The following is a 24,213-nucleotide window of genomic DNA, read 5'->3' on the forward strand; positions in this document are numbered from 1 at the left end:
AAAAGAAGTAGCTCAGAGATAAAATGCTCAGCTCGTTCACATTTTCAGAAAAATAGTCCTGCTTTTCAAATATATCAGTGAAACCTAAATCCTTTACCGAAATCACCAATTTATGAGTAAGTTTGAAAACTGTGATTTTTCTCAAAAAAACTTTCAACAGGTAAATATTTTATTTTTAAAATGGCACAAGGAAAATACATCTTTATGCCTACATGTCAATAGGTAGGAGAAGTCATGAATGACGCAACATCGTACAACATGAGAAACAAATGCATCTCTATGCCTGTATGTCAAGTGTGCATGTCAATGTGATGCAACTCAGTGATAAAACCATGTGCATACTCTCAGAGTATCAATTCACTCAGTCCTCCCAGTCACTCAGTCCTCACTGTCACTCAATCCTCCCAATCGCTCGGCACTCGCACTCAGTAGGTACCTGCGCTCACTGGGGGTGTGTACAGACTCCGTAGGGGCTTCTTCAGCCCAAACGCTATATCAATCCAATCATGGCATAAATCAATAAAACATGTTGCGGCGTGCAACCCGATCCCATCATAAATCAAAATATATAAAGCCAATATGGCCTGCTACGGCGTGCAGCTCGATCCCATAAACATTCTCACCATCAGGCCCTCGGCCTCACTCAGTCATCAATCTCTCCAGTCTCTCGGGCTCTCAGAGTCATGAAAAGAATCAGCCCAAAAATAATGATGTGATGTATCAATAAATGGTAACAGAGACTGAGATATGATATGCATATGAATGCGCATGACTGAATATGTAAATGCAATGTAAGTAGATAACTCAATAGCAAAAATGACCCCAGTGGGTCTCAATAGAATAAACATGTAGCCTAGACATGATATCTAACATGAGTCACAACTAAGTATCTCTATCACATAAAAATACATGGAAAAATACAAGTTAATTGACTATACAACTCTACAGAATCAGCTGAGTCTCAATTCCTACGGTGCACGCCCACACGCCTGTCACCTAGTATGTGCGTCACCTCCAAACAATTCACATAACACGTATAATCAGGGTTCATACCCCCAGCTCCAAGTTTAGAAGAGTTACTTACCTCGAACAAGCCAAATCTAATACCGATCAAGTTATACAATACTTCGGAAATTCCATTCTGCGCATGTCAACCTCCATACGCCTTCTAATCTCCTCAATTCAAGACAAACGATTCGTATTTATTCAAACAACGTGCAAATTAATCACAATTTACTATAATGCTTACACTTTAACAATTTACAAAAATTCCTAACTCCGCTCAAAAAATCGACAGTAGGGTCCACATCTCGGAATCGGATGAAACTTACAAAATCCTTAACTCATTCAATTATGAGTCCAACCATACTAATTTTACTCAAATCCGACTCCGAATCGAGGTTCAAATCTCAAAAATTTATTTTATAAAATTGTAGAAAATTCCTCCAATTTCTCTTGAAAAATCAATAATCTAATGCCGAAAATGAAGATTAATTCATGGAATATAATCACAAAGGAGTCAAGAACACTTACCCCAAGTTGTGTGGTGAAATTTGCCTATGAAAATCGTCCAAACCGAGCTCCCCAACTTTGTTTTCGTCAAAAATGGCAAAAACATCTCGTTTATAGGGATTTTAATGTTCGGGGGCCGCAGGTGGCGTGGGCGCTGCCTGTGGCGCTGTTTCCAGAACCTTTCAACATCCCAGCGCTAGGGCTAGTGCCCCACGCTACCCTGGGTGCTAGTGACTGGATTTTGTTTTTTCCGACATGGAAATGGGCATAACTCTCTCATACGATGTCCGAATTCGACGATTCATTTTGCTATGGCTCCGTAATTTCAATACGGATCTAATGCTTCAATAAAAACTAAATTTGGAGCTCTTTTGCTTAATGTGATAACACATATTCTTGAAGAATCGACGTCGAAATATTCTAAAAATATCCAAATTAAATTCTGTTAACCATCCGAAATCCACCCGAGACTCTTGGGACTTCAACCAAATATACCAACAAGTTCTAAAACATCATACGAACTTAGTCGATGCCTCAAATCACATCAAACAATATTAAAATCACGAATCATACATGAATTCAAGCTTAATGAAACTAAGAAATTTCAACTTCTACATTCGATACCGAAACCTATCAAATCAAGTCTGATTTGATAGGTTTTCAGAATGACATAGCGGACCTATTTTAATTTTCAGAATCGGATTCCGACCCCGATATCAAAAAGTCAACTCCCGGTCAAACTTCCAAATTTTTAAGTTCCTATTTTCGCCATTTCAAGCCTAATTTAACTACGTACTTCCAAATAATTTTTCGGACACACCCCTAAGTCCAAAATCGCCATACGGAGTAATTGGAATCATCAAAACTCAATTCCGAAGTCGTTTGCACAAAAAGTCAAACTCCGATCAACCCTTTTCATTTAAGCTTCCAACATGAATTTCATTCATCCGAACTAATCCCGGACACCTAAAAATCAAAATCGACGATTCACGCGTCATAATACATCATATGAAGCTATTCAAGACTTCAAATAGTTGAAAGGAGCATAAATGTTCAAAACGACAAGTCGGATCGTTACATAAATACTCCCTAAATATGTCTAAGAGAAACTGAGGGTGTTTTTAGAGAAAATTCGACTAAAAAGGAGACATTTTTGAGAGGGTATTTGACCTAAGGAGGCAAGAACACACGAGGAGCAAGGCAGAGAATTCTTCTACGAGTTTTTCAGTTCCTTCTTCCTATTTTCATTATTGGTTATGAATTCTAGTATTGTAGTTTTGCATACTATTATGAATAACTAATTTGTTATCTAGGGTTTTGATGAAACCTTTTGTAGGATGAATTCTTATTACGTTTTTATATAATAGAGTCGTTGGATTTCTCTACTTGTTCAACTACGTATTTATTGTTGTTGATTGAATGACCATCAATTGACTGTGCCTATTTAGTATGTATTTCTTGGAAAAAGGGTACATATTTAGGTAGTTGTTGAACAACATCACTCCTAATGTATGTGAGGAATCAATACGGAGGGTTTAAAGGTGGGATTAGGAATAACGAAACCTTGGTGGGGTCTTAGTGAGCGGTGAATTAATGCCAGCTAGCGTAGTTCGGAAAAATATGTCTAGTAAATTGTGGTAGTTGATCGGAAGAGAATTACGATATCCGAAGTACTCACGATCGGTAGAGAATACTTAGGCAAAATTATAGAAGGCATAGTGGGAAGGATTCCGACAATTGGAGAAATCATAACTCTAGGCCTCCTTAGTCTTGTCTCTAATTTCATCCTTGTTAGTTGATAATTTTATTACTTTATAATATTTGTTAGTTACTTAGTAGAAATAAAAATCAAATCTTTATAACTAGAAAATTGTTTGAACTTGTGTTTCTTTGCGATATTGAACAACTGTAGCTAAGCTTTAGTTCTCTGTGGGATTTGACTCCAAACTTTTAGACCGGATTATATTTGCAATGATCGCTTATCCGTTTTAGGACTAGAGTTGGGCGTGATTACCTCATTCAATAACAAAATTCTACTTTAATGGCATCACTCATTATATGCCAAGTTTGTTAATGACTCATTATTTCTAATATTAGGAGGTGTAGTTTCAAAAACTAAAATAATAACGCAGTTATGCTAAATGAAGAAAATAAAACGAATGAGAAATAAAATATACAAGCAATTATATGGAATCACAAGAAATAAAGGTAGAGAAATAAAAGATAAATAATGTACAAAGAAAATATATTTTAAAATTTAAAAAGAAATTAAAAATTAAAACTAAAATGAAAAACTAAATAAAAAGAAATTAAAATAATGGAAATAAAAATTTATAAAGAAAATATATTAAAATAAAAACAAAAAAGAAAGAAAGTAAAAAGTAAACTTGTAATTACACAGTGTAATTACCACTAATTCTCACCTCCCCCATGAGAATTGGAGAGTGTAATTACCCAATTCCATGCTGACCAAGTAATTACTTGGCCAAACAAATATGCCAAAGTGTGTAATTACACCCAATTACACCCAAATCCAATTCCTAGGTGGCTTTCCAAACAGGCTCTTAGTATTCTAGCTTTCTCAATATCTCGTGTTATTTTACTACGAAACATTTTAGAATAAGTTAGTCATATGAGAATGAAATATTGGAATGTTATAAAATAAAGACTATAAAAGAAATAAATCGAAGACAAGTATAGAGGGAGATTGATATTTTATTCAACTTTCAAACTTATGTACATAATGAACTGAAAACTCCTCTATTTATAGAAGAAAGGAAGCAGCTGCGAGGCTTTTCAGGAAGCAGCTGCAAGGCTTTTCTTTAGCTGCTTGTAAGCTGTCTGCATGAGTTGCTTGCAACCTGCCTGTTTAATATGAAGCTGTTACAAATCATTTCATTGGGCTGTTTGCAACCTGCCTGCATCGGCTGCTTGTAGATAAATTTCAACAGAGTACTAAATAGATAATCTTCTTCAGGAAGATTATCTACAGCGCAGTAATAAATGAACATCCATAATATAATTATTTTCATAACACTCCCCCTTGAATGTTCATTAAAAGGTATTGTGCCTTGTTAAAACCTTACTAGGAAAAACTTAGTGGGAAAAATCCTAGTAAAGAAAAAAGAGTACACATATTTAGTAATACACATTTCTAGTTGCCTCATTAAAAACCTTATAAGGAAAACCCCATGGGAAAAAAACCTTAGTAAGGAAAAAAGAGAACATCGCATATTTTACTCCCCTTGATGAAAACCTTGTTTCAAATATTTGAGTTTCTACATTCCAATCTTGTATACCATCTTCTCAAAAGTTGAAGTTGACAAAGATTTAGTGAATAAATCTGCCGGATTGTCACTTGAACGGATTTGTTGCACATCAATGTCACCATTTTTCTGAAGATCGTGTGTGTAGAATAATTTTGGTGAAATATGCTTCGTTCTATCTCCTTTTATAAATCCTCCATTCAATTGGGCTATGCATGTAGCATTGTCTTCGTATAAAATTGTGGGTCTTTTCTCACATTCCAAACCACATTTTTCTCGAATAAAATTAATTATTGATCTCAACCATACGCATTCCCTACTTGCTTCATGAATAGCTATTATTTCAGCATGATTTGAAGAAGTAGCAACAATAGATTGTTTTGTGGAGCGCCATGATATGATAGTACCTCTACATGTAAACATGTACCCGGTTTGAGATCTAGCTTTATGGGGATCAGATAAATAACCTGCATCTGCATAACCAACAAGATCTGCACTATCTTTGTTACCATAAAACAAACCCATATCAAGAGTTCCCTTTAAATATCGCAGTATATGCTTAATTCCGTTCCAATGTCTCCGTGTAGGAGAAGAACTATATCTTGCTAGTAAATTAACAGAAAATGCTATGTCAGGCCTTGTAGCATTAGCAAGATACATTAGTGCACCAATTGCTCTGAGATAGGGTACTTCGGGACCAAAGAGTTCCTCATCCTCTTTTGGAAGTCGGAACAAATCTTTATTCACTTCAAGTGATCGAACAACCATTGGTATACTCAATGGGTGCGCTTTGTCCATGTAAAAGTTTTTTAAGACCCTTTCTGTATAGGCAGATTGATGGATAAAGATCCCGTCTGCTAAATGTTCAATTTGTAGACCAAGATAAAGTTTTGTCTTTCCAAGATCTTTCATCTCAAATTCTTTCTTAAGATATTCAATTGCCTTTTGGAGATCTTCTGGAGTTCCAACAAGATTTATGTCATCAACATAAACAACAAGTATAATATATTCTGAATCCATTTTCTTTATAAAAATACACGGATAAATAACATTATTTATGTAACCCTCTTTCAGCAAATATTCACTGAGACGATTATACCACATGCGCCCAGATTGCTTTAAGCCGTACAAAGATCTTTGTAATCTGATTGATTACATTTCCCGATAATTTGAATATGCTTTGAGCATTTTAAATCCTTCAAGGATTTTCATGTAAATTTCATTATTAAGTGACCCGTACAGATAAGTTGTAACCATATCCATTAGATGTATTTCACGCCTTTCACGTAAGGCTAAACTAATGAGATAGCGAAATATTATGGCATCCATAATGGGTGAATATATTTTCATAATCGACTCCAGGTCGTTGTGAGAATCCTTGTGCAACAAGGCGAGCCTTGTATCTTTCAGCTTCATTTTTATCATTCCTTTTTCGCACAAAAACCCATTTATGACCAACTGGCTTTATACCGGCAGGTGTTTGGACTAATGGTCCAAAGAACTCTCTTTTAGAAAGTGACTTTAATTCCGATTGAATTGACTCTTGCCATTTTAGTCAATCAGATCTTTGTCGACATTATCCGACAGATCGGGGTTCAAGATTCTCACTATCTTGCATAATGTTAAGTGCAACATTATATGCAAAAATATTATCCACCACTATTTCAGATTGATTTAAATTAATCCCATCACCAGTAAAACTTATTAAAAGTTCCTCACTCACTTGAGTCTCGCGTTCATTATTTTCTTCAGGAATCTCAGAACTAATCAAATCTTGGATCTCTTCAGGAGATCCCTTCATAATATCATTTTTATCATTTGTCAATTTTCTTTTTCTAGGATTTCGATCCTTAGAATCCAAAGGCCTACCACTCTTCAGGCATGCTTTATGTTCACTAACTCTTATGCTAGTAGATGGTCCTGCTGGTACATCAATTCGGATAGGCACATTCTCTGCAGGGATATGTGACTTAGTTATCTTTTTCAAATCAGTAAATGCGTCTGGCATTTGATCTGCTATATTCTGTAAATGGATGATCTTCTGGACCTCCTGATTACATATAGGGGTACATGGATCAAAGTGAAATAATGATGAAACTTTTCACATAATTTCTCTTTTGATTTCCTTTTTCTCTCACCCTAATTGTGAAAAATTTGTTTCATCAAATCGACAATCTGCAAATCGAGTAGTAAATAAATCTTCCGTCAATGGTTCAACATAGCAAATAATAGAGGGTGATTCAAACCAAATATATATTCCTAACCTTCTTTGAGGGCCCATCTTACTGCGTTGTGGTGGTGCTACTGGCACATATACAACACATCCAAAAATTCGTAGATGGGCAATATTTGGTTCATGACCAAAAACTAATTGTGACGCAGAATATTTATTATAATATGTCGGTCTGAGACAAATAAGTGATGCTGCATGCAAGATAGCATGGCCCTAAACAGTAGTGGGCAATTGTGTTTTCATAAGTAGTGGTCTTGCTATCAATTGCAGGCGTTTAATAAATGACTATGCAAGGCCATTTTGAGTATGAACATAAGCTATAGGATGTTCAACTTTTATCCCAACTGATAGACAATAATCGTCAAAAGCTTGAGATGAGAATTCTCCAGCATTATCAAGGCGAATAGCCTTTATAGGACAATCTGGAAATTGTGCCCTTAATAGAATTATTTGGGCTAATAGCTTTGCAAATGCCAGGTTGCGAGATGATAGTAGGAACACATGAGACCATCTTGAAGATGCATCTATTAGGACCATAAAATATCTAAACAGCCTACTTGGTGGGTGAATAGGTCCACATATATCCCCATGTATACGTTCTAAAAAGGCAGGGGATTCAATGCCAACCTTCATTGGTGATGGTCTAGTGATCATTTTGCCTTGATAACAAGTATCACAAGAAAATTCATTATTTGTAAGAATCTTCAGGTTCTTTAATGGATGCCCACTCGAATTTTCAGTAATTCGTCTCATCATTATTGATCCACGATGGCCCAAACGGCCATGCCAAAGCACAAAAGTATTTGAATCCGCAAACTTCTGGTTTACGATAGAGTATGCTTCAACTGTACTAATTTTTCAATAGTATAAGTCAGAAGATAAAGTTGGTAACTTTTCTACAATGCATTTCTGGCCAGAAATATTCTTTGTAATACAAAGATATTCCACGTTCATTTCATCTATCGTCTCAACATGATACCCATTTCGGCGGATGTCCATAAAACTCAATAAGTTTCTTCGGGACTTGGAGGAGAATAATGCATTGTCTATAATAAGTTTTGTTCCCTTAGACAGAAATATAGTAGCTCTTCCAGAGCCTTCAATCAAACTTATATTACCAGAAATTGTAAAAATATTTGCCTTTTCCTTATGCAAATAAGAAAAGTATTTCTAATCTTTGAATATGGCATGAGTTGTTCCACCTTCATGATTGGTCTTTGATCCAAACATAATTTGAGGATTATTCATATTCTTCAAAATGACATAAACAAAATAAATATGATAGTAAATATCATTATTAAAGCATAACTTTTATTTATGTACAACTATTACATAACTATATTATCTACTACAAACAACAAAAATTAAAATATTTACATCTCTACAGATTCATCACCGATCACATGACTTGTTTCTCCTTCTGGGAGTGCAAAGTAATCAGTTACATTCAAATGCATGAAGTCTAAATTATCTTCAGAAATAAAATTTGCTTCAGCATTTTTCTCTGTCTTCTTCAGGGAGGTTTGATACAGCTCAACCAGGTGCTTTGGCGTACGACATGTACCTGACCAAGTGCCCTTTTCCTCCACATCTATAATATGCATTTTCTGGCTTTACTGCTTGGATCGCTTCATGCTTTTGTTCCTTCCTTTTCCACTGCTGGTGGTGAGAACGGTTCTTTGGTGCATTATTATTACCATGATTAGAGTTTCCTCCCCGACCACGACCATGACCACGATTGGGGCCACGTCCTCTTCCACGCTTAGCTTGGTGGAAGTTCGTCTTATTCACTTCAGGGAATGGACAAGAACCGGTAGGTCGACTTTCATTGTTTTTCATTAATAGCCCATTATGTTGCTCGGCTACAAGAAGATGTGAGATAAGTTCAGAATACTTATTGAATCCCATCTCTCGATATTGCTGTTGCAGGAGCATATTCGAGGCATGAAAAATGGTGAAAGTTTTTTCCAACATGTCATGATCAGTAATATTATCACCACATTGTTTCAATTGGAAAATAATTCTGAACATAGCAGAATTATACTCACTGATAGATTTAAAATCTTGTAGCCTTAGATGAGTCCAATCATAACGTGCCTGTGAAAGGACGACCATCTTCATGTGGTCATATCTATCTTTCAAATTATTCCACAGTATGACTGGATCTTTAATAATAAGATATTCCATTTTCAGGCCCTCATCAAGGTGATGGCGTAGGAATATCATTGCTTTAGCACGGTCTTGGTTTGATGCCTGATTTTTGTCTTTGATGGTGTCTGCCAGACCCATCGCATCAAGATGAATTTCGGCATCAAGCACCCAAGACATGTAGTTTTTGCTTGATATATCCAGGGCTACAAATTCAAGTTTAGAAAGATTTGACATTATTTAGAAAAAGAAAGTTCGTACCTGTGATACTTTCAAAGTATTTGCTCGAGATGACAGAGTATCGTGCTGATAACGTGTTATAAAATAAAGACTATAAAAGAAATAAACTGAAGACAAGTATAGAGGGAGATTGATATTTTATTCAACTTTCACACTTACGTACATAATGAACTGAAAACTTCTCTATTTATAGAAGAAAGGAAGCAATCTGCCTGTTTAATAAGAAGCTGCTGCAAGTCATTTCATTGAGCTGGTTGCAACCTGTCTGCATCAGCTGCTTGTAGATAAACTTCAACAGAGTACTAAATGGATAATTTTCTTCAGAAAAATTATCTATAACAGAATAATAAATGAACATTCACAGTATAATTATTTTTTCGTAACATGGAAAAAGTATTGGAAGCCGAAGTTAAAATTTAAAAGGAAAGAGTTGCGGAACTTATTTCTCGAAGAAAATACGTGATGGGGCTTACGTGTCGTCTCGGATGAGGGAGTGAAAAGAAAAGGCCATTCCAAATTCCAATGGTCGGGACCCTCTAAACTTGATACTACTATTTTTTATTACGTGTACACCTAAATTAAAAAGCGGCAACTTCAGAATCGTCCCCATATATTATGTCATTTTGGTTAGTCTAATTTTACCACCCCAAACACATTATATGTAAATATCTCCTTTGGATTCTAATACTCAACGTCTACAAATCTTGACCTCTCCCAAACCAAAATAGTTGAAGTCACCCCAAAAGATAGTGCTAAGGTTTCATCCAGGGGCGGCCCAACATCGGGTGAAGCCTAAAGCAAAGCCTTAATAAGAAGCTTTAATATATATATATATATATATATTAATTAACATTATTTTTAAAAAAAATTAGACAAGTGAGGATGTAGAATTAAAAAAAATAAGAACTTAGTTTTATAAAGTACAAAAAATTAAATGAATTTAACATTGATTGCATCACTACTGAAATGGGAGAACCCAGAAAACATACTTCCTCCATCCCAACTTAAGTGACTCCGTTTTTTTAGTAAGTTCCTTTCTATATTTGTAACAATTCAACTTTAAATTTTTTTTTTTACCATTAATGAGATAATTTCTAACCCACAAATTTCTATGATTTATTTAAGATTATAAGTTTCAAAAGTCTTCCTTTATTTGATAAACTCCATATCCAGTCAAACACTTTCATATAAATTGGGACAGAGAGAGTATAATTTATGTAAAGAAAATAAATAATAAGTTAAATTATTAGATATAGTTACGTGACCAACTAATGAATAGAGAAATATAATTAAGTAAAAAAGTAAAATAAGATTGACAAAAAATTATTTTAGTTATATTAATTAGAGGAAGAAATCGAGTTATTAAAAATTAATATGACAATAAAGAAATAAATTTATCAATAATAAAAGATAATTATATAAATAATATACTATTATATATAGAAAATAATAATTTTGGGACCCTTAAATTTTTGGAGGCCTAAAGCAAGTGCTTCACTTGCTTTAGGGTCGGGCCGCCCCTGGTTTCATCAATCCCATTTATGTAACTAAAAATGAGTTCATCATATGGAAATGAAACTAATACGTGAACTATATTAATATATTTTTTGTTACGATAGACCAAATATTTTGGAGATAAAACGTGAATTGTTGATCAAGTTTAAATTTAAAGATTGCTTTACAATTATTAGATCTATCAAAACGGGTTAGCCCAGCTCAACCCAGCCCAAACCTCGCGGGCTTTTAAATTTATTGGGCTAGGACAAGTTGGCATGTCATCTGAATGGGCCTTAAAATGCCCAGCCTAACCTAGCCCTAAGAGTGTCGTGGGCTATAGCCGGCCGCCCCTTCAATTTTTAGAAAAATAAATTCTTCAAATCTTTAAATATTTCTTTGTGATATAGTTACTTAAATCATGTGAACAACTTATGTTTGATTAGAACGTACAAGAAGCTTGATATTTGACAAGCAATCTCGTAATTGAAATACAAATTCTTTATATCTCTAACTCTTCTTTTTTAAAGTTACATAAATATTTTTTAATACTTTTCTTTCAACTTTCTCGGGTTCAGGGATTACTTTAATAAGTTTATATGCTGAGGTTTTTTAATTTAGGTTTAACATAATTTGTTGATTTCATCATTATAGTACATAAAATTTTTAAAATTCATGAAATTTGCTAGTATTGTTAATTTATTTGGGTATTAAAATTAACTTTTTTTCTATACTGAAGAGCAGTTTAATTATAAGTAATATACTAAAGTAATCCAAAAAAAGATATTATTGGCCACTTAAAACTTTCCTAGTTCATTGTTAATTAAGCAAAAGAAAAACTGATCTTGTCATGCTACATGTATATCAAAAATCTAAATTCTTGTTGATATGAATGGGTAAATGAGCAATTTAGGGTTGGGGAATTGGGATTATTTAATAGTTTTTTTTGTTTTTACTTTTTTAAAATATGAAATATTTAAATTTGAATATAAGCAATTTTTGGCCCATAGACCGACCTAGACCTAGCCTCAGTCAAGTCGCAAGGGTCAACGAGCTAACTTGGGCCGATCTTATACGCTTCAATTTTAAATGGGCTCAAAAATCCTAATCCAACTCTATCCAAGTAGCGGGTTGGGTTGGACTGCCCTAAGGGGCAAGCCCATTCTGATGGCTCCAACAATTACCCATCTGATCCTAATCATGCATTCCTTATAGGAATCTTAAGGAAATTAAAGGATAAAGAAAAATATGGAAAATGTCGAACAATATTGCTTGATTTATTACCACCAGAGCTATCTTTATTAGCGTGCCTCACATTCAAAATCTCATCTCTTCTTTTATTGTTGATTATTGCATCTTATTTGTTATTAAGTGTTCTTAGTGTTATCATCTCTAACCTTTTCGAATAATTTCCGAGTAGATTTCCGTAGCCACCCAGGTGTGAATAGCAAAGTAAGTCCTACTCTTAAGATACAATGAACCATTCATAAATCTTTTAATGTGCACTTAAATAAAATTTCTCTGGAACTTTTAAATCTTTCAACTGCTTTATTAGGAATTTAGGATGAACTAACATGAGACTTTGAAAGGACCTGAAATGATAAAGAGACACAGGAATGCAGAAATTAAATTCATGATTTTCTGTAGACTAATTTTTTGGGCACGTACGTTGTATATGTATGCTAGGCTAATCAATACAAACATTTTAAAATGATACAAATAATAGTAGAACATGGGTACGATGAGTTACATATAAGTTGAAATTGATGAATGGTAAGACTATTCGATCGACTTAATTGTTAAATATAAGATGATTATATTAGATATCGTTTGAACAACTAAATTTAGTTACGTGGATTGTCATACCAAGTATTCAACTTGGCAATTTTTTATGTATATTTCAACAACATATAATTTACATGTGAATATGGGCAATGTCAACTATTATTGTAAATACTTCATGTCTAGAAGTTTCTGTCTTGTCTTTAAGAAATTGTAGCCTTCTTCCGTTTACAGTCGCATACATGTCAAGAAGTTGTTGTCGGGTGAAAATAGTAATTTGTAGAAGTTGTACAGAAATTCGATCAACATATGTCCGCGTTAGCTTACATGCACTTTGACTATTCCAACAAGCACTTCTTACCTTCCACCAACATAGGCAATAGCGGAGGCAAAATTTTCGATAAGGGGGCTCAAAAAAGAAAAGTTAAAAAATTAAAACAAACTAGGAAGAATTGAACCGGTGACCTTACAAAGGTTTTAAACCCTCTTGACCACTAAACTATGCTTCTGCACTGTGTTAAGGGGATTCAATATATATATAAGAGAGAGAGAGAGAGAGAGAGAGAGAGGACAAAACATATTTTGCCTTATATGTACTTGATAACTCTTATCCACCAAGGCTTAGACATAAGGTACAGAAAAAGGGCCAAAAATGCCCTTGAACTATTTGAAATAGCTCAAAAAGTTCTCCGTTTGTTTTTGGTACCAAAAATATTCATACCGTCTATATTTTGGACCTCAAATGCTCTTAAATCGTTAGTCTTGCCATTGAAGGTGACATGACAGTCCAACTGAGTTAGATTTGCTTTATGGCCATCTACCTAAACAATCCAACATGGCAAAATTATCTTTTCGGAAAAATTATTTTTCCTGAATTTTTAAAAAAATACAAAATCAACACTTATTCCGAAAAAAGTAAAAAATTTCCGGAAAAATTATTTATTTCGGGAATTTTTATTAAAATACAAAATCAACACTTATTCCGAAAAAAGTAAACAAATTCCGGAAAAATTATTTATTTGAGAAATTTTTAATCAACACTTATTCTGAAAAAAGTAAAAAAAAAAATTGGGAAAAATTATTTATTTAAGAAATTTTTACTAAAATACAAAATCAACAATTATTCCAAAAAAAGTAAAAAAATTCCAAAAAAAAATTTATTTCGGAAATTTTTATTAAAATACAAAATCAACACTTATTCCGAAAAAAGTAAAAAAATTCCGGAAAAAATATTTTTTCGGCAAAATAATTTTTCTAGAAATATTTTTACTTTTTTCGGATTAAGTGTTGATTTTGTATTTTTAAAAACAATCCGAAAAAATAATTTTTCCGAAAAAATAATTTTGTCATGCTGAATTGCTTAGGTGGATGGCCATGTAAACATATCTAACCCAGTTGGACTGCCATGTCACCTTCAATGGCAAGACTAACGGTTTAAGGACATTTGTGGTCCAAAATATAGACGTCAGATATATTTTTGGTACAAAAAACAAACGAAGTACATTTTTGAGCTATTTCAAATAGTTCAAGGACATTTTTGACCCTTTTCCGCATAAAGTATACTCCAAATTCTTCTCTGCTCATTGCAGCTTCCAATTACAGCAGACTGCTTTTCATCCCCAAGTCGTTTTGCCAAAACATTGTAATAAGCTGATGGATCCACATTCTCCAATACTTTTACTGGTTTTCCGTGCTCCTTGTCAATAATAATTTTACCATCTTCAGATTCAACTCCTGTAGCATTGACTTTTAATTTCTTCACTTCAAAGGTTGAATTTAGTGCAGAGAGATCTCCAGCTACTACTGCTCCAAGGATCTCACCAACAAACATATCCTGAAACATTATGACTATTATAAGAAGAAAAACATCAAGAATCAGAATATGGTAAACTGCAACGGCGCAAACAATTATTACAACGATATACCTCTGATATGAATATACCCAAGCAAATTGCTGGAATATATGTAACAAAAAACCAGGTGATAGGGAAACTACAATGGGAAAAAACAGCAGAGGATAAATTGAGATGCTGGTAGACATGATGTAATTTTTGCAGGCGATATAACCTTGACATCAAGCGCCTCGCAAATAATGCTTCAGGTGTCCTTATCGTGTAGAGTTTTTCAAGAATTTGATGGAATGCACTGACTTTCCGTTGTATGCCAAGTGGAATGAGAATGATATTATGTTCAGAACTCAAAACTGTCTTTGCAGCCAAAGGGTCAAGAAACATATTCAGTTCCGCAAATTTATTAGAAGGAACATTGATGACATTTCCCTTCTTTGTGTTATCTTGATTGATGTGTCCCCCGACAATTAATATATCTTGCATCAAAATTCCGAAGATAATACCTTTCGCATTAATCAAAATGTCTTTGATGGATATCTCAAGTTCTCAAACCATAAAGCAAAACACGGTTATTGATATGACAAGGATTTACGTAGAGATCAACCACAAATGAACTAAGCTAAAGGGTAACTTAATATGTTCATAATGAAAATTGAGAGAGTTGACTGACAGAGCAAGTTTTACTTATGGGAGGACTAAACTTACCTGAGGCCCTAGAGAAGTGTCCGCTCCAAAATTCTCAAAATCGGCTCAGAATGTGTATACTACGATTAGATCCTAACTGAAGAATATTGTCTGAATTCTTTCCTAAATGACCACAATAATAGAGGAACCACTTGCCTGTATAGCCTTGCTTGTATTCTTGCCTTCCAAAACGATCTTTGCTATATTAGTCAATGTGCCATAATTTTTTGCTATGTATCTGAAATTATTTAGATCAAGCTGGTATATCAGCAAATTTGTACAGTGCACAAATGAACATGTGGAAGTTGCTAAGATGAATAACATGAAATGCCAATGCTTGGCAAAATTTACATTTTTCTACATGGATTTACTATAGGCAGATTGAGAGTAGAGAAAACAGGATCAGACTGGTTCATTGCGAATCCATCTCCAAGGCCCACAGGAATGTCATCACGGCCCATCATATGAAGCAAATCATACACAAAATCAATTGTTGCAGCATTTGCCCATCCTGTCTGACTCACTAGTATAGCCTGAGCGAAAGAAGATATTGCACATCGCAAGGCATTACTTCATAACGTTATGATAATATTAAACTCACATTAGGTTCCACTCTGTTTCTGCAATAGGTTGCTAACAATTCATCAGTTTTATCCCAGGGCTGAATAGAATTGAGGGAATGTAGTTTTGGAAAAAAAATTACATATAAAGTGACACTTACTGATTGAAGAAACTTACTGTAACTACAACTGATGTCTGATCAAGAACTAAATTCTTATAATATTTTTGGTTGAGGATCTCATTGACTATAGAAGACAAGCATAAACGGATGGAACAGGACTTATGGAAGCCATTTACTTTGAGATTGATATCTTCTACAGGTAATTTGAGTAGATAAAAGAGAGCTAGAAAGTCTCCAGCGCTCATATCCATATCAAACACAAAATTCTTTCCCCTAAAATCCGGTTTGTAAAATACTTCTCTGTAATAAGGAAATTGTGTTGTAAAATTGAATCTTCCAGCATGTTCTGCTTGGTTTAAGACCTGCAACCACAAGGAATATAGCATTGGTTTCTATCACCCGATTACTTTGTTAAAACTGTAATGCAAAATATCACAAGCAAACTTCAACTCTGTCTGATTCAGAAAGAGGGATGTACAACCAATTCAGACGGAGAAATTAGTTTTAAAACTTACATCCAGAAAGCTGACACAGAACTCTGTCTAAAACACTGCTAGCATTTCGATTAGGTTTTGCTCTTACAGCAACAAGAACAGGCACTCCTCTAGGTCCAACAACTTCTTTTGTATAACCATCCTGATACTTAGCATCGACTTAGAACAAGTGTGAAATACAGTAAGGTGTAAGAAAAGAACATTGATGCAAGAACATAAAGGAAAAGAAGAAACACCATTATCTCATATCTCATGCTAGTCAATACAAAGCATAAAATATCGTACATCTTGGTAAGAGAAGAAAGATATTTGACGTAATTTACAATGACATATTATATCACTGAAGGACTAGAAGGACGAAATTTTTCCATTTGTTACTAAGATGAGAAAAGGAAATCATTTTAAGATAGAGACAATCAATCACCTGGCACCTGCCCCTCCCATTCTTTACTGTGCAAAAAGGATCACGAAGTCTAGTCTGAACATGGCCTCTGTGAACTCCATTTCTTTCTAAGTTGAACCTTGGAGTTTTACTACCATCAAACAATGGATTTGACCCATCAGATATGCCATATGGCTTATTTGGAGTAACCACAGTAACATTGATATACTCCATTTCAGCAAATTCATTTTCTCCTTGGTGGTTATGTCGTTTACCCATGATTGAAGCAGCTATACCGGACATAAATGAGTCCCACATAAAAAAACTCTGCGCATAGAACGTTCTCCTCAGTAATCAAACTAATGTCTTTAGTACCACAAAGAGTTTTGAGTTCTATATTCCTGGATCATTACCTTATAGAATTGGTCATTAAACCATGTATCATGAACCATTTTCAGCGACTTGAAACAGTATTGTGCTTCATAGGTATGATGATTCTTCTCAAAGGTCTCGAAAAAGTTTTGATTTACAAGAATGGTGTTTGTGGCATCCAATGGGACAATAGTAACTGGAACACCCGAATGAATAACCTGCAAGATAACATAATGGTGACAGCTCCTGGTTACTAAGATTAGCAAGAGATATGGCCACAAATATCAAAATAAAGAAGTGCAAAACTAAACGCATATGGATACATTTAATACCTGATATGCAGCAAAAGGATCCATAAATATGTTGAATTCTGCATAAGGATTGTTGGTGTAATCTGTAAACAGATTGCCATGGTTACCACATTGTTGAGGTTGGCAAGAGGAAGTGGCATTGTCTGGACAGCAACCTGTAGGATTCTTTGACCTTATTCCACCCCCCATAAAATAAATGTGCTCAATATTTTTCTTTAAATGCGGATTACTTAAAAGAAACAAAGCAAAATTAGTATGCGATAATATTTTGGCTAATGGAGTCCATCTCACATAAGCATAGGCATATTTGTAAAACGTAGACTTTGTTGACAATATTCTTTGGGATCCAAAAATATTGAATTGTGTGGTGGATATCATTTCCACAAGTTGTATCTTTTCTTTTACAACTGAGAGGCCAAAACTTTTTTGCCTATAAAAAGAAAGGACATTAGTTCATTTTAATCACACCAACAAACCTTGAGTCTTCATTTCTTGTTTCTTCCTTTCCTCCTTTATTAAGAGTATTTTGTACGATCGTTTGAGTGTTGGGAAGCACTTGTATGAACCCTTTATTTGGAGTGATCTTGTGAGGTTATTCTCTTAGGGTATTTGGGATTAATTAGAGTATTTACTCTAATTTTGTACTCTTATTGGTATAGTAAAATTATTCCTCTCTGCTTGTGAACGTAGGTCACCTTGACCAAACCACGTTAAATTTGTCTCTTCTTTATCTACTTTAATTGTCGTTATTATCAACTTGCATTGTCTTTGTTATTGTCATTATAACATTGTTTTGCTAAATTTCGCACTACCCAGGTTCCCGATCCTAATAAATTGGTATCAGATCCGGATCTAACCGAGTTTGTTTCAGTAGCCAATATGACTCTAGCAAAGTCTTATGTTGAGAAATTTGATCGAAGTGCAAACTTCGGAATGTGGAAATTAAAGATAGAAACTATCCTAATTCTGGATGGCTTAGACTTGGCGTTGCAAGGAAAGGAGAAAAAATCGGATAAAATGACGGATGAGGAGTTTGCCGTCATAGACAAAAAAACAAAAGCAAATATCATTTTAAATCTCTCAAATGTAGTTTTACGTAAAGTTTCTATAGAAACCACAGCCAAAGGCATGTGGGAAAAATTGAAAACCTTATATATGAAGAGGACGATGGAAAATAGACTTTACCTGAAGCAGAAGCTTTATACAATTCGTATGGCTGAAGGTACCTCTATTCTCTCTCATCTTGACACATAGCTTTATACAATTTGTATGGGTGAAAGTACCTCTATTCTCTCTCATCTTGACACATTTGATTCCATTCTTATGGATTTGAGTAATATAAATACTGAAATTAAAGATGAGGATCAAGCCGTGTTACTGCTTTATTCTCTATCCCCATCTTTAAAGCATATAAGAGATACTATGCTTTATGCAAATGATAATATCTCTTATAAGGATATTAAATCCATCTTAAAATCAAAAGAACAAATAGATAGTGATATTACTAGGGAAGTTAGTGGAACTCAAGCGGAAGTTGGCTTATTTGTTAGGAAAAAATCCGACTCAAAATTCAGATACAATAATTTAAAGTGTGGCTATTATCATAAGAAAAGTTACATTATCTCCGAATGCTATAAGCTGAAAAATTAAAAAAAGCATAAGGAAAGGAAAAATGAGCACAAAAATACTGACACTGCCGAAGCAAGTGTAGCTGCTGATGATATTGAGGGAACTAATTTTTTAGCAACTAATAATAGTTTCAACTCTAACAATGAGTGAATTATAGATTCGGGTTGTTCTTATCATATGCGTCCCAATTAGGATTTATTTATCACATATGAATCTATTGGAGGTGGAGTTATCTTGATGGACAATAATGCTGCCTGCAAAGTTTTTGGAAAAGGTACCGTCCGAATCAAAATGCACGATGGTGTGGTGAGAATTCTCACCGATGTTAGACATGTTCCTGATTTAAAGAAAAATCTCATCTCTTTGGGCACTCTAGAATCTCTTGGGTGCAAGTACGCTGGTGAAGGTGGAGTTCTGAAAGCTTCTCATGGTGCTCTTGTGATCATGAAAGCACACAGATCTGGTTCGTTGTATAATATATTGGGATCCACGGTTATAGGCCCTACTTGTCATGACCCAAAATTCTAACCTGTCGTGATGGCGCCCATCTCAGTACTAGGCAAGGCGACAACATCAATAACCCACGATTTCCTTTAAATTTTAAAAAAAACGTAACGTTTAATACAATACCAAAAATCTAGCAATTTTCGATACAACACTCCTAAAACCTGGTGTCACTGAGTACATGAGCATCTAATATGAGTACAAGTCTGGAAAATATGATCTATAATAGTTTGAGACCAAATACAGTAAACAAGGAGATAGAGATGGAGAGACAGGGTCTGCGGAACACGGCAGCTACCTCAAAATTTTTCAAAAATCAAATGCGCAAAATAATCAATACCCGCTATGTTCAGGAACACCTGGATCTGCACACGAAGTGCAGGGTATAGAATGAGTACAACCAGCTCAGCAAGTAACAATAATAACTAAGGAACTGAAGATAATGATGAGCTACACAGTCATAGTTCACTTTCAGTAGTTCCAGCAAAGAATATACATGCTTTCAAATCCGGCAGTTTAAGTCAAATTAATTTTATACAGTTCAATTTCAAGTAATTCGGATATAAATTCTTTCAGAGATTTTACAACAATGACAGATAGCAACCAAGTGCAACAACAAATGCAAAGCAAGTACAACCTCTCAGGCAACATTTACTCAACTTATCACAACAGCTCAACCACTCGGCTCTCAGCCCTCAACACTCACACTCAATGGATACCCGCGCTCACTGGGGGTGTGTACAGACTCCGGAGGGGCTCCTACAGCCCAAGCGCTATAATCTGCATAGACAACTTACGTGCTGCACGGACAAATCACATGCTATAATATCCTGCACGGACAACTCACATGCCATAATATCCTTACCTCACCGACAGGCCCTCGGCCTTACTTAGTCCTTAACCTCTCAAGTTTCTCGCGCTCTCAAACATCACAAAGTTGAGCCCAAACAAAGATAACATAGTATATCAACAAATATCCAGAAAGACTGAGGTATAATAGGCAAAAAAATTATGACTGAGTACAAGACAATAATTAGCAAATAATTCAACAAGTACGCGACCTCTACGGGTCTCAACGGTACTATAACATAGCCTAAACATGATTTATAACAGGATTTATAGTCAAATTTCTTCAACACATAGAGATCATATAGCTAACAATAAATTATTCAACTTTACAGTTTTCCGAGATGGACCAAGTCACAATCCCCTCGGTGCACGCCCACACGCCCGTCACCTAGCATGTGCCCCACCTCCAAAATAATCACATGATACCAAAATCCAGAGTTTCATACCCTCAGGACCAGATTTATAATTGTTACTTACCTCAACCCGTGTAATTATTTATTTCGCTATGCCCTTGCCACGAGAATTGGTCTCCGAAAGCCTCATATCTAGCCACAATTAATTCGATTCAGTCAATATAAATTATTGTAATTAATTCCATAAGAAAATACTAATTTTTCCAATAAAATCCTAAATTAACTCAAAAATCGCTAGTAGGGACCACGTCTCGGAACCCGACAAAAGTTATAGAATATGAATGCTCCTCCAACCACGAGTCCAACCATTTAAATTTTACCAAAATCCGACATCAACTCGACTCTCAAATCTTCCATTAAAACCTATGAAGATTTCTACCATTTTCAACCCAATCCTTACCCATTTTCAACCCAATCCTTACCCATTTTCAACCCAATCCTTACCCATTTGAAGCCCTAGCAAGATCCTTGTGAAATCTTCAACCCTTGAATAAGAATTGATGGATAAATGACTAAGTCTTCACTTTCTCTCTCTAAAATGCTCTCACCTCTCTCTAAAATATCAAATTTTGGGTAAAAAATGAGCTTCAAGGGTTATAAATCGAAGTTGGGTCGGGTCAAAAATTAGAAAGAATGGAAGCTCCGACGTAGTTATGCGATCGCATAACAGGTATGCGGTCCGCATATCTGCCGCATAATTTGGCCTCCAAAGTTGGACGTTACTGACCCGGTCTGCGGTCATTATGCGGCCCGCATACTTGTTCTGCGATCGCATAATGCACCGCAAAACAGGTCTGCGATCGCATAGTGCACCGCAGATTTTTCTCAAATCTTGCTCCTCTCCTGATCCACTTTGCGACCATTATGCGGTCTGCAAAGTAATTCTGCGACCGCATAGTGGTCGCAGAAATGACCTTTTTCCGACAAAATTTTCCTTTACACATCGTTGCATTATTCAACCCATAAGTTAACATCCAGTCAACCTTTTCAACTTAAATTCTAAACCTTGGAACTAAGCGCTCTAAATCATTTCAAAACCTCACCAAACCCAAACCAATAACCCCGGCAAGCCAAATAACAACTGTAATTCATAATTTGAGCAGTAAATGGAAAAAACGGGGTTGCAATAGTCAAAATGACCGGCCGGGTCATTATACTACTAGAGTTTCGATATCAGACAACTTGTCTGATTTTGATGGCATTAAATTTTAACATATACCCATTGGGGCTTTTGTGGAGAGGGTGGAACAAGTTTACTATATCAGCCAAAATTAAGCCAAGGTGGAGATTTGTATTATGACCAATATTTTGGCTAATGGAGTCCATCTCACATAAGCATAAGCATATTTGCAAAGTGTAGACTTTGTTGGCAATATTCTTTTGGACCCAAAAATATTGCATTGTGTGGTGGATATCATTTGCACAAGTTGTATCTTTTCTTTTACAACTAAGAGGCCAAGACTTTTTTGCCTATAAAAGGAAAGGACATTAATTCATTTTAATCACACCAACAAGACTTGGGTCTTCATTTCTTATTTCTTCCTTTCATCCTTTATTAAGAGTGTTTTGTATGAGAGTTGAGTGTTGAGAAGCAATTGTGTGAACCCTTTCTTTGGGGTGATCTTGTGAGGTTATTCTCTTAGAGTATTTAATATTAATTAGAGTATTTACTCTAATTTTGTGCTCTCTTTTGTACTCTTATTGGTATAGTGAAATTGCTCCTCTCCGCTTGTGGACGTAGGTCACCTGGACCGAACCACGTTAAATTTTTGTCTTCTTTATCTACTTTAATTGCCGTTATTATCAACTTGCATTGTCTTTGTTATTATCATTATAACGTTGTTTGGCTAAATTCCTCACTACCCAGGTTCCCGATCCTAACACGATCCGATAAGAAAGACTATTGTGGGGCCAGCTGAAACTGTTTCAATCATTACTTGCTGAGCTGTTGGCTGTCGAAGAGGTGAATACATTCTCTTGCCCTGTTCCATAAGATCAGCAGTTTGATAGATATAAAAAAGACAGCATTACAAGTTATCCTGCAGTCTTCCACAAAACATGATTTTATTTGCGTTCAAGCAACAATACAAAATAGTACCTGTGGAAGGAAGCTCCGCCGAAACCCATAGTTTGAGTCAATGTCCAGACGTCCTCCGAGACCCACAGATAGCTTGTCTATATCTACAATATCCACTTGTACCATTTCCCTGCATAAAACAGTGAGATGTTAGAAGCACATTCCAAAAAAAAGGTAAATAATTTGGAGATACAGTATTAAACAGATTGTTTTACATCACTATATATTCTTTTTAACTTGCAGAAAGAAGTCGAGAACAGAAAACGCTTCTTCACCTGATCAATCATAGGCAGATATCCACCAACATTTAGCAGAATGGTACTATCAGGAAGTATTCCACCGTCACCTCCCACACCAACATCACTATCTTTACGCTCCATCATGTAAAGAATGTCAAACACTTGATTTACAGCATGCCCTGCATCAGTCCATGCATTTGTGCTAATAGTTACTGCCTGCAACAAAAATTTCTCAAGTTATTTTCTCTGTGAAACCTTATTATACGAAATGGTGATACACTTAGCCCAAACTGTCACAGGGGCCTACTGTGGGGATCAAAATAATAATGCGGAAGCTAACAAAGAGTACTTTGATGACGACAAATTAGGCATAAAAGAAATATATCAAAAAGAGACTATCATTTAAAGTGGTTTGGTCAATTGACTTACATTTATATATAGGAGATCAAAACTAATAAAAAAGAAAATACTAAAATATAAATCTCCCCTTAAACATGATTCTCTTAATGACTACCTTGTGGATATTATTGTTATTGTTGTGGCTTGCTGTATTTGTGTACAAGCTAAAGTTTTTTGAAAAACGAATACCTTTGGTCACTTTCATTGTCAAAAAGGCTTTCCTTCGTATACCTTACTTACCTCGACCTAGCGAAGCACAACACAAAAAAGGTAGTCTTCTATGAGAAGCAAAGACCCTCAATTTATAGATGCTCAAAGACTTTTCCTCCAAGAAAAGGATAAGGCATATGAAGCAGATTATTCCTTTGGAGTCTTTCCCTTTATTCAAGAAAGAGAGTCCTAATATATTAGAAATTCAAGGCAAAATCCTAACAATTCTCCCTTTCGCCTGAATTTTAATTTCTGGCAAAATAAACTTGATCTACATTCTTCACATAATATTCAACGTCAACTATTGCTTGCAATATTTAGAAATATTATGGGTTAAAAATGGTTGAAAATAGGAATTGGTTTAAAAATAGCTCATGCGTTAAAAGCAAGCATGAGTTAAAAATTGGTTAAAATAGTTATGAGTTAAAAATGATTTCACAGTA

The 24,213-nt window shown here is 35.0% G+C and overlaps 1 protein-coding gene and 1 pseudogene across 1 annotated transcript; both read right to left on the minus strand.

Annotated features, from left to right (window-relative positions):
* Window positions 1-8,544: 8,544 nt before the first annotated feature.
* LOC138898600 (uncharacterized) lies at window positions 8,545-9,198 on the minus strand. Its single transcript, XM_070184676.1, has one exon. The coding sequence runs from the start codon at window positions 9,196-9,198 to the stop codon at window positions 8,545-8,547; it is 654 nt and encodes a 217-aa protein (XP_070040777.1).
* Window positions 9,199-14,200: 5,002 nt separating this feature from the next.
* Window positions 14,201-23,765, minus strand: LOC104112240 (nucleoside hydrolase 3-like; annotated as a pseudogene).
* Window positions 23,766-24,213: the final 448 nt, after the last annotated feature.

This window comes from Nicotiana tomentosiformis, chromosome 9 (assembly GCF_000390325.3).
Source record: "Nicotiana tomentosiformis chromosome 9, ASM39032v3, whole genome shotgun sequence".
Taxonomy (NCBI): Eukaryota; Viridiplantae; Streptophyta; class Magnoliopsida; order Solanales; family Solanaceae; genus Nicotiana; species Nicotiana tomentosiformis.

What these genes read in the sequence shown, in the direction of transcription:
- LOC138898600 (XM_070184676.1), bottom strand. Translation starts at nt 9,198, where the DNA reads ATGGAATATCTTATTATTAAAGATCCAGTCATACTGTGGAATAATTTG.